The 12,199-nt window shown below is 44.7% G+C and overlaps 1 protein-coding gene across 1 annotated transcript in view; it reads right to left on the bottom strand.

Annotated features, from left to right (window-relative positions):
• The window catches only part of LOC116516109 (teneurin-1-like), a 348,491-nt gene that overhangs the window by 58,682 nt on the left and 277,610 nt on the right, over positions 1-12,199 (bottom strand). The window contains 1 exon segment of the mRNA XM_032228512.1: positions 6,676-6,908. Within this exon segment, the coding sequence (XP_032084403.1) occupies positions 6,676-6,908 (233 nt within the window).

The following is a 12,199-nucleotide window of genomic DNA, read 5'->3' as shown; positions in this document are numbered from 1 at the left end:
ACTAATTACTGCCCCACCACAGCTCAGTAGGAAGAAAAGGGGAAGGGAGTAAGGAAGGAAGGATGGAAATAGAACTCAAACTTATACACCACTTCATAGGGCTTTACAGCTCTCTCTAAGCGGTTTACAGAGTCAGCATATTGCCCCCAACAATTTGGGTTCTCATTTTACCGACCTGGGAAGGATGGAAGGCTGAATCAGCCAGCCTTGAGCTAGTCAGGATAGAACTGCTGGCAATCGGAGGAATTAGCCTGCAATAATACATTCTAACTACCGTGCACTGTGGAAGGAAGGGGGGAGGAAGGAAGGAAGGAAGGAAGGAAGGAAGGAAGGAAGGAAGGAGGAAGGAAGGAGAAAATAAGAGAATAATAGAATCGGAAAGGATCTAGGAGGTCTTCTAGTCCAGTGTTTTTCAACCTTTTTTGTGCAAAGGCACACTTTTTTCATGAAAAAAATCACGAGGCACACCACCATGAGAAATGTTAAAAAAATTTAACTCTGTGCCTATATTGACTATATATAAAGTAATTTTCCCCACGGCACACCTTACACTATGTCCACGGCACACTAGTGTGCCGCGGCACAGTGGTTGAAAAAACACTGTTCTAGTCCAACCCCCTGCTCAAGCAGGAGTCCCTATATGGCAGATAAATGATTCTCCAATCTCTTCACATGATATTATTTAACATTCCTCTGCAAATTGAATTGCATCCCTCTTCTCATTCCTGTTTGAGGATCTCCTAACGCTTAGCACTAGCGCTTCATAATGCTTTACAGCCTCTCCAAGCGGTTTACAGTGTCCAGCATATTGCTCCCAACTATCTGGTCCTCATTGCGGGGTCCCCCAACCTCAGAAGGATGGAAGGCTGAGTCAACCTTGAGCCAGTCAGAATCGAACTCCTGGCAGTTGGTAGAATTAGCCTACAATATAGCATTCTAACCACCGTGACCCGTCAAAACCGCGCTCGACTAAACCACGCCCGATTAAACCGCGTCGCTGACGTCATCAACAGGGTGACAACAGCCAGGGCGCTTTAAATAGCGCTTTGAAAGCAGCCAATTCAACTTAAGGTAAGGGTTAGGTTTAGGGTAAGCTTTAGGGTTAGGTTAAGGGTTAGGGTTAGGTTTAGGGTTAGGTTAAGCATTAGGGTTAGGCTTAGGGTTAGGTTAAGGGTTAGGTTAGGTTTAGGGTTAGGTTTAGGGTTAGGTTTAGGATTAGGTTTAGAGGGGTTAGGTTTAGGTTTAGGGGTTAATTTTAGGTTTAGGGTTTACAGCATGCTTCTGTCTCCGCGCTGTTGTCGCCCTTTTGATGATGTCAGCGACGCGGTTTAGTCGAGCACGGTTTTGTGGTGGAACCTCTAACCACTACAGCTCTTATATAGCAAACAGCAATAGCACTTAGACTTATATACCACTTTACAGTGCTTTACAGCCCCCTCTAAGCGGTTTACAGAGTCAGTATATTGCCCCAACCAATATTGGTCCTCATTTACCCACCTTGAAAGGATGAAAGGCTGAGTTAACCTTGAGCCTGGTGGGATCTGAAGTGCCAAATTGCAGGCAGCCAGCAGGCAGCAAGAATAGCCTGCAATACTGCACTCTAACTGCTGTGCCACCAAGGCTCTTTGTACAATCACTAAATGAACTGTTGTAAGTTGAGGACTAACTGTTCTGACCCCCTCCTCTGTTCAGTAACGAATGCCGAGACAAGCTTAACTGGAATGTACTTTAATAGCAAGACACCAAAACCTCGGTGGCTGAAAGCCAAGCAGAACAACAGTTAAGGACCTTGGCAGCAACTCAGACAAACCCTGGCACAATCCAGCCTGCCAAACTAAGTACAAAAGTTCTCCAACTTGTAAACCTGCGTTGACTTCTGCAAAGAGGGGCGTGTGCACAAGTTAGCCTTTTTATAGTCTGAAGAGGAGACCAATGATCACCAGCTGAGTGCAATTACCTCCTGTAATGGCGTAATTGTTCCTGATGCCTACTAGCTCTTTGATGGCATGCATCCAGGAATAACTCACCTACTGGCAACCGGCTCACTCTCCCTTGTCTCCTCCCCACTGATTCAAGGCTCAGTGCCTCCTGGTGGCCAACCAGCCTCTCTGCGTCCTGCTCGGAGTCTGAACCCTGTCCCAGGGTCCTCCACATCCTCCAGAGCCGACTCATAGGGCCCCTCGCTGTCGGAGTCTGGTGGCAGCTCCAACGGCTCCTGCTGGGCCACAACAACTACCTATGTATCTTCGGCAGACCTCCCTGTGGAGCAAGAAAAGCTAAGTTCCACGCAAGTATTAACCCTCTCAACTCTTGATACATGCAAATAAAAATCAATAAGCAAACAACACTTTCACTTCGGATTAGCTGTCAATTTATATCCTCCCCCTCTTTTTTTTGCCTGCTTCATATCGCTGGAAAAAAGCTCTGAAGACTTTGTCCAGTCTTTGATAAATAATTTATTTGTAAATCTGCTACCAATATTTGCCCCATGATTTTTTGAAGTCTTTGTGAGTTAACTGAGAAATGTATGCATTCCAAAAATCTTCACCTAAACACTTTATAATTCCTGCACAGATCTGATAAAAAGAAAAGCTGTGTTTGGAGATATTGCACACTTTCTCATTACATATTTTTCAAAAGGAAGAGTTAGTCCAATTGGTTAATTTTACGGTGGCAAAAAAAAAGGAAATTGCTTGCCATCTAATTCCAAACTTTTAAATTTATCTTTGGTCCTTTTCATTAAAACTGCTCTGAAGAAACCGCTAAGGCAATTTATATGCAATTAGTTATATTTATACACTTCCATAATACACACTTTAAAATGACATGCAAATAATTTAGAGTTTAAAAAGTTTATCAGTTCTAATTTAAAATTGCTTTCAGGATGGATCGAGCCACAAAATTTTCAACGCTCCATTTCTGACATAAACATCCCTTTGCATGTAGGTGAATGACACAGAGTGTGAAAATTACACCTTTCAACATCTATTTTATGAAAATAGGCATGTTTGCCAGAGAGTCAGGTCCACAAACAAGTTGCAAGGATAGTAGTTGGCTTCTTTTGCTAACAAGTTGGGTAAGCCTTAACTTCCACAAGTATCTCTTAGAAAATGTATTTCACAGCATCTGCAGGTAGTGGACCTAGCTTTATAGTGAGGATTTGTTTGTTTCTTTTTGGAGACTCTCTGAAGCTCAAAGGTGCACCAATTACAAAAAAACAAACAAACAAACCATGAAACAACATGTGCTTAAAATGCAAATCCATTTTTTAGTTCAGTTACGCTGGGCTAAAATCCGCTTTGGAGTTCAACAGTTGTTTTCTTCCCCTCCTGTTTTCTACTTTATCTTCAAACAGTTTGCTAACACTTTTGCAATTTATCTTGGGAGTGTTTCTGAATGTGGCTTTCTCTTGGGATTTCACTAATCTGGGGGAAACGGGGGGGGGGGGGGGGGGAGGTGTTGTAATAGAGACAAACTTTCATATGTGCCCCTCACATGCTTTGTAAATAAATAAGTGCACAACATTGCAGAGTGGAATGGAATTGGAATGTGTTACAGTCAAGGACCTAACAGGAAAGACTACATAATAAAACATTGGGTATCCAACTAAATAAGAGCAAAAGCCATGCATTCCAAAGATGACAAGTGGATGGATGAATGGAAGGAAGGAAGGAAGGTAGGAGAGAGGGAGGGGGAGGAAGGAAGGTGGGGGTGAGAGGGAGGGAAATAAGGAAGGTGAGTGAGAGGGAGGGAGAGAAGGAAGGTGGATGAGGGAGAGGGAGGGGAGAAAGGAAGGTGGGGGTGAGAGGGAGGGAAATAAGGAAGGTGAGTGAGAAGGAGGGAGAGAAGGAAGGGGAATGAGGGAGAGGGAGGGGGAGAAAGAAAGGTGGGGTGAGAGTGAGGGAAGGAAGGTGGGTGGGTGAGAGGGAGGGAAATAAGGAAGGTGAGTGAGAGGGAGGGAGAGAAGGAAGGTGGATGAGGGAGAGGGAGGGGGAGAAAGGAAGGTGGGGGTGAGAGGGGAGGGAAGGAAGGAAGAAAGGTGGGTGAGTGAGAGGAAGGGAGGGAAGAAAGGAGGATGAGGGAGAGGGAGGGGGAGAAAGAAAGGTGGGGGTGAGAGGGAGGGAAGGTGGGTGGGTGAGAGGAAGGATAGAAGGTGGGTGAGAAGAAGGAAGGAAGGAAGGAGGGTGAGAGGGAAGGAAGAAGATGGGTGAGAGAGAAGAGAGGGAGGGAGAGAAGGCAGGCAGGCAGGCAGGCAGGCAGGAAGGAAGGAAGGAAGGAGAAAGTTACCTTGACCCCTTCCAGTCCGGCTTCAGACCCGGTTACAGCACAGAAACCGCTTTGGTCGCATTGACCGATGATCTCTGGAGGGCCAGAGATGGAGGCCACGCGTCCATCCTGGTTCTCCTTGACCTCTTGGCGGCTTTCGATACCATCGACCATGGTATCCTTCTGCGATGACTGCGGGAGGTGGGGGTGGGAGGCACTGTTTTACAGTGGTTCTCCTCCTACCTTTCGGACAGGTCGCAGTCGGTGTTGGTCGGGGGGCAGAGATCGTCCCTGAGGCCCCTAAAATATGGGGTGCCGCAGGGCTCGGTCTTATCCCCCCTACTATTTAACATATACATGAAACCGCTGGGCGAGATCATCCGGAGGCACGGGATAAAATACCATCAATATGCGGACGATACGCAATTGTATCTGTCCGCCCCGTGCCAACTCAATGAAGCGGTGGATGTGATGAACCGGGGTCTTGAGGCCGTTAAGAACTGGATGAGTACTAACAAACTGGTACTCAACCCGGACAAGACCGAGTGGCTGTTGTGTTTCCCTCCCAACAATTTGGCTAATGTTCCATCTATCAGGCTGGGGGGTCAAATTCTATACCCTCAGATAGGGTTCGTAACTTAGGAGTCCTCCTGGATCCACAGCTGACCTTCGACCATCATCTGTCGGCTGTGACCAGGGGGGCATTTGCCCAGGTCCGCCTGGTCCGCCAGTTACGACCCTACCTGAATCGGGAGGCTCTCACAACAGTCACTCGAGCCCTTGTGATCTCTAGGCTGGAATACTGCAATGTGCTCTACATGGGGCTGCCCTTGAAGTGCATCCGGCGGCTGCAGTTAGTCCAGAATGCGGCCGCGCGAGTGATAGTGGGCGCACCGCGGTTCGCCCACATAACACCCATCCTCCGCGAGCTGCACTGGCTACCTGTTGATCTCCGGGTGCGCTTCAGGGTCCTGTTGACCACCTTTAAAGCCCTTCATGGTAGTGGATCTGAGTACTTGAGAGACCGCCTTCTGCCGATTACCTCCCTCCGACCAATAAGATCGCACAGACTGGGCCTCCTCCGAATCCCATCTGCCAGTCAATGCCGACTGGCAACTACACGGAGGAGAGCCTTTTCTGTTGCAGCTCCGACCCTGTGGAACGATCTCCCCGTCGAGATACGTACCCTCACCACCGTCCGGGCCTTCCGCGCAGCCCTTAAGACCTGGCTATCCCAACAGGCCTGGGGATAAGTCTTCGATTTCCCCCACCCGAGTGTTGAATGTTGAATGCAAGTTGTGTTTTTTATTACCTTATTTATCTTGTGCACATACTGTTTGTTTTGAATTTCACCCCCCCCCCCCCCTAATGATTGTAAGCCGCCCTGAGTCCCCTCAGGGAAAAGGGCGGCCTATAAATCCAAATAAACTAAAACTAAACTAAACTAAAGCATATTAAAAGAGAGAAAAGTGTCTCCACCCACCCCTGGCTCTGGTCCCACCCACTGCTTTTTATCATCTCCAACATGGCCAACATGGATGAGATAATCCATGAAGAAATGAATCCTTGACCCAAAGGAGTATCTGCTCCTAATACTATAACTGTCTGAAGAGAACTAAAGCAGGATAAATTCACGTTAAGTTGAGGCCATAAAACTCCTAAAACATTTCTTGCAGTGTCTCTGTGGACAATCTCAGTCATCCTGGACACAGTCGTCCAAAAGTGTTTTTTCAAGAGACAACCGGACTTTCTTGTTATTCTTTGGGATTTCTTGTAGATTTCTTGTACCATATTTTTTGGAGTATAAGATGCACCTTTCCCCCCTAAAAGAGGGTGAAAATTTGGGTGCGTCTTATACACTGAATGAAACAGCTGATGATCGGGAGGGGCGCTTAAACTGAAAGTGAAACTTGCTGTTTGCTCCATGAGGCAAATTGCTGGGAGGCAGAGAGAGATTTTTTTTCTTGTGCTAATCAGGCTGTTTGCTGCAAGGAGGTAAATCAATAACTATAAATGCCTATAGAATGTTCAAATTATTAGACTTATTTTTTAAAGTGCTTTATTATTGTTCTAGACAACAACAAAATGAAGAAGCTTTTTAAAATAAATGCTTGATCTGAAGAGGCCCAGTGCTATTGTATCTTCTTTTAAATATCAGAGAATAACTATACTTCCAGAAAGCCACATCAATTTTAACAGCATCTGTGCAAGTACAGTCTAAAATGTAACACCACAAACTGTGTATATTGTCTGTACTGTTTGCTGTTTGTTGCAAGGAGGCAAATTGCTGGGAGGCAGAGGCAGATTTTTTCCCCTTGTTTTCCACCCCAAAAACTAGGTGCGTCTTATACTTCGGAGCGTCTTATACTTTGAAAAAATACGGCACTTAAATATATATATATTTCCTACCTCGTGGGCTGTGAAGAGCTGCTTCGGATGCCCGTCCTCCATCACCACAGTGACTTTGGTCAAACGGAAGACACTGTTCCCCAGTACCTGCCACAACCTCATAGTTTTTGGCCAAATCCTTGGTTTCACTGAGGGATTTCACCTTGTAGACCTTTCTGGTGTTTGTATCTGACAAATAAAGGGATTCTGAGGCCGGATCCATAGCGAGATAATACTTGTGTGCTGGACTCGTACTAAAAAACAGAAAAGGAGAAAGACAGGATGAAAGTAACTGACGATGAAGGAATCTTCATCTGTTCTAACCCCACTCGAATTGTATGACTGTTGTGTTCTTAAATGATGTAGTGTCTCCATGTTGTAAATTGTTTGTCCTCCCCCCCCCCCTTTTGAACTGTGAGCCGCCCTGAGTCCCCTCAGGGAAAAGGGCGGCATACAAATAAAGTGAAAATGAAAAAATGAAATGAAAATTCTCCTGTGGCCTCAAATTTGCTACGTTATTCTGATTTCTTTAAATAAAAAGGTCGTATATAAAGTCATATGGAGGTGGTACCTAACACCGCATAAATTAAATCAAATAGATGCTAAATATACACTAATATTTGTTGGAGGTGTGAGAAAGAGGTTGGAACATATAAACATATGTGGTGGGGTTGGGATTGACATAGTGTTTAGGGAAATTAGAGCACTTTTGAATGTAAATTTAGATACATTGCATGGATTGCATTACTGTTGCTGGTGGAAAAACGAGATATAAATGAAACAAAAAAGGAATTGATTGTAAATTCGATAATGGCAGCTAGATTAGTGATGGCTAAATATTGGGGATGAAATTGGGATATTCAAAGAAATGAATGGTATAGTGAAATCTGGAGTATGGCAACAACTGATAAATTAACAACAGAAATTAAATTTTAAAAAGGAATGATTAAAGTAAACAATTATAATGAAATATGAGGCGATTTTATAAAAAACGTTGGTGGAAGGCAAAGGGAATAAATCTACTCAGGAATATAGGTATTTTTGGAGGGGATAAGGGCACAGATGGAATATATTGTATATTCTTTAGTTGTTATAGAAGAAGAAATATAATAAAAATATAAAAATAAAATATAATAAAATATAATAAAATAATAAAAATATAACAAAATGATAAAATATAATAATAAAATATAATAAATAATAAAATATAATAAATAATAAAATATAATAATAATAAATATAATAAATAATAAAATATAATAAAATATAATAAAAAGAAATAATAAACATGGTCTCCAGGGAGGTGCACTATAATATTTGTATTTTATTTCTTTTTTTGTATATTATGTTTATGTTTTGTATATTATGTTTGTCTTACTTGTATTCAAAATTATTTATATATATATATGGTCATTTTATGCAAGTGGTATAATTCAAGATAAAATGCATAACACATATAAAGCAATTATCATGTATATTCAAAACATTTCCAATGCACAAGGTAAACCAGTGTAACAATGACTAAACGCCGAAGGTGCACGGAACACTGTTACCTTCCCACCAAAAGTGGCCCCTATTTTTCTACTTGCATTTTATGTGCTTTCGAACTGCTAGGTTGGCAGTTTGTTTTTTTCCACTTTACAGGGCTAATCCTATAAGGAAGGCAGGAAGGAAACATTCTGGTGTTCTTTCTAGCCTCATCTTTATTGCCCTGCCTACAGAAACTGCCTCTCTGGTTAACCCTTATTACATTGCAACAGCTAAGGTGAAGCACCTATTGACCTGAGTGACGTTGAGTTGGCCACGCCCACCCAGTCACATGACCACTGAGCCATGCCTTCCCAGCTGGTCATTAGGGCAGAGAACCGGTTGTTAAATTATTTGAATCTCACCACTGCTTGTGTCCACTTGACATTTAATTTCTTCAGGATGGTACGCACCACATTTTTACCACTTAAAAAACGATTAAGACCTGCTTATTCCCACAAGCCTTTGGAGCAGGATCTGATGGGGAAGCTCTGAACAAACAGATTTTGGATGGTTGGTTCTTGGTGTGACAGGATTACCACTGGGTTTTTTTTTTGTGCATGTAAAGTTCTGATCTTTCTATTGTAACTGGAATGTAAGCTGCTTAGAGCAATTGACAACTGAAGCAACTTTTAAGTCTGGATACAATAAGGAAGCAAATAAATAAGATTATACTCTCTCTCTCCCATCATAGAAAGCTAGAGAGTTGACAAGTTGTAAGATAAACTTAAGAAGAAAATGTCAAAGCACCTTTCCATGGAACAAAAAGCTCCAAACAAACCAAGGTTAAGACTACTGTTGTAGCCTGCCAGCAGCCAGTGGAGTGGGCAGCAGATTCAGACAGTGAGGAGGTTGGGGGGGAACATGGGCCAGTCCTGGGGTCTGCGAAAGGCTCTGATGAGAGCTCTGTGTCGGAGGCAGAGAAGAGCCCAGAGCCATATGCCAGTTACCAGCTGCCTTCGGAGGCAGACATCAGTGAGGCAGACAAACAGCTGGAGCCTGTTCCCAGTGTGCGCATGCGCAGAGTTGCCAGACAAAGGGAACAGCTAAAGAACAGGGGTCGACTTGGGAGGAAGGCCACAGGTGGATGATGAATGACCCTCCCAGAGGAAATAAAAAAAGGAGTGAAAGGGGAGTGGAGTTTGCAGGAGACACACCAAGATTTTGAAGAGGTAAATTTTTTAAAAAAGTTTTTGTCCTCCCCGGCCCCCTAAACCCTCTGAAAACTGAGGCATGCAGAGAGTTTGGGAGGCCTGCAAAGTGCTTCTGGGGGCCGGGGAGGGCAAAATCACAATGTGTGGGGGCTTGATCATCCTAAAGGGTAAGGCTTTTATCGATCTCAAAACAGCTTTTCTCTACCCCTCCCCAGAGCAGGGCAGACTAAACATAGCTCTCTCCACTTTATTTCTCCCCCCCTTCCCTCTGATCAGCGACCATGCAGAGCTGCTGGGTCCAAGGACTGGCAGTCAGCTCTCTTCTTCTCTCCAGTGAGGAGAGAAAGACACATGGGGGCTGCTGAACTGCCGCTGCTGCTGCGCTCGACTGGGAACGGCCCATTGGGCGAGGAGGCGGTGGGGATTAATGGTTCCTCGTGGTGGTCCCTGAGCCGCAAAAGGAAAACCCAAAGAAGGCGACCTGGCAAGGCTGCCTCCTTAAACAACTGGGCTTGTTCACAGCCCTCTTCACAACCCCGCTTCCTTAGTCTCAGTGCAAAAGCAGGTGCCAAGCTCCCAGCTATCATATCTCTTTGCTGCATGACAGATCTGGGCAGATTGGAGGTGGGGGTGGAGGAAGAGAAGAGGAACAGATTGGGAAGTTAAAAACCTGGAATGGAGTATCCTGAGATCGCTTCGCTGCCACCCCAAAACGCTGTTACTGTGATCTCTGCTGTCTGGAACTGCCCGAGAAGGGGTAGGTGAATTGGGCTTTGCAGAGATTGTTGTAACAACATTTTTGGGTGGCAGCGCAGTGATCCAAAGCCAAAGCCTTTGAATCAAGCTTGATTGTACCCCATTCCAGGTTTTTAACTTCCCGATAATAGCGTCCAGAGAAATCTAGTGTCTCTGACGTACCTCTCATTTGCAGCAGGAAGAGGAGGGTGGCATATGCAAAAGCCTCTGAGTAACTGGTAAAGAAAGACGTGCTTTTCAGGTGGTGGTTTTCGGCAGGTTCCAAGCATGGCTTTCTTCTCCAGTTACTCAGAGGCTTTTGTATATGCCGCCCTCCTCCTCCTCCTGGGAATGAGAGGTGCCTCAGAGATGCTAGATTTCTCTGGAGGCTAAATGGGGAAGTTAAAAACCTGGAATGGGGTACAATCAAGCTAGATTCAAAGCCTTCTTTGAACTCTTGAGCTAAGCCTGAGTTGAGTCTCCTGAGCTGCGGGAAGCAGCTGCCAGCAATGCCCTCAGAGCGATGACATTGCAAGCGGAGAAGGCTCAACCACCTCAGGAGCCACCAAGCCCTTGCTGCCCTTCTGACACTCATGAGGATCATGGAGGAAAGCATTTTCAGGTGGCGGATCCCCTCCCCGATTCCAAAAACGGTGCGTGCAGAAGGCGTTGCCACCTGAAAGCTCTTTCCTCCATGATCCTCAAGTTTCAGGTGGCGGATCTGGCCAGAGGAAAAGAGAAGGCATGTCTGTGGTGGGAGAAGTCTCAGCGGGTGTCAGAGGGGCGGCAAGCATTTGGTGGCTCCTAAGGGGGCCTTCAAAAGGCTTTCAATGCAATTTCCTAGGCCGCTTCGGAAATCAGTCTCCATGTGGAAGTGAGGATCCCCACTATCTGGAACCACCCGAAAATCTGATGCGCGGACTAAGTGGGTGGGGCTACATTCGGAGTATAAATCGCACCCAGATTTTCACCCTCTTTTTGGAGGTAAAAAGGTGTGTCTTATACTCCAAAAGATACGGTAGTTCGCTTCATTGGTTCGTGACTCTCAGAGACTCCTTGCCAAGTTCTGCAGATGTTGGCCTGGCAGCTCTCCAAGCCAGATAAGGTCTGTGACTATAAATCCTCCCTCGAAAGACTTTGCTGGATGTGAAAGAGCAGAATTCACAGCAAATTAATAAAAGGGGTTTTTGTCAGGACAAGGATTTTCTTCAGGCTCTCGATAAGCCCAGGTCAGAACAATTACATGTTTAGCATGTGTACATACAGTGATGCAGCCTTAAACACTTTGCAGTTAAAAATGTTGTGAGAATCTACTTCATGCAGTCCTTGAAAAGCACGTTCATATTTCATCCACGTGGGATCTTCGTGTTAATAAAAGACTAACAAATAAAGTTAGATGGCCTTTCCGCAGTAGACTAATTCCTTTAGGGATAAAAAAAAAGATAATGAAGGGAAGGTCTACCAAGAATCAGTTATGTTATGTGTTGTTTTTATTTGAAGTCTTCAGTTCTATTACAGCTATTTTTGTCAGTGTGTAAGTTGAGATGGTTGCCAAGGGAATTCTAATAGAGGGTCAGATAGCCGACTTGAACTTCCTTAATGAAGAGAGATGAGATAAATCTTGGGAGGTAATCACTTGCTAATTAGAGGCTGATATTCGAAGGTGCCCATTATCTTCCACTGACATCATAGCATCTTCAAGTAGCTGGTTACAAGGAACTTTACTCTGGGACAGCCTGTCAGGCCTGCACCCATCTTTTCTTATGGATCTCAGGACTGCCACACTTTCTATTATTCTACTGTGCATTTTCTACTGTGGGAAAATGGGAGGGGGGATTTTCTTTCCAGAAAACCAATGTCATCCTTTGTCTCTGCACCTGGCCGGAACTGGATGGGTGGAACCAGGATGGCAGTGAGAAATTGGACCATGTGATGGACTTGTGGGTGTGGGGGCAAGATCTTGAACTTTCAACTGGGTGGGGAAAACTGGAAAGCTTACAGATTCGGCTTTCCCCAGATGTGCCAACATGGCTCTCTTAATAAATTGGAACTTTGAGTAATTCGCAATTTTGCAATTTAATGAGTTTATATGCCGCCCAATCCGGGGGACTCCGGGCGGCTTACAAATA

Source organism: Thamnophis elegans, chromosome 12, assembly GCF_009769535.1.
Source record: "Thamnophis elegans isolate rThaEle1 chromosome 12, rThaEle1.pri, whole genome shotgun sequence".
Taxonomy (NCBI): domain Eukaryota; kingdom Metazoa; phylum Chordata; class Lepidosauria; order Squamata; family Colubridae; genus Thamnophis; species Thamnophis elegans.
Note: the sequence above shows the minus strand (reverse complement) of the source record. Positions and strands in the feature narration are given on the sequence as shown.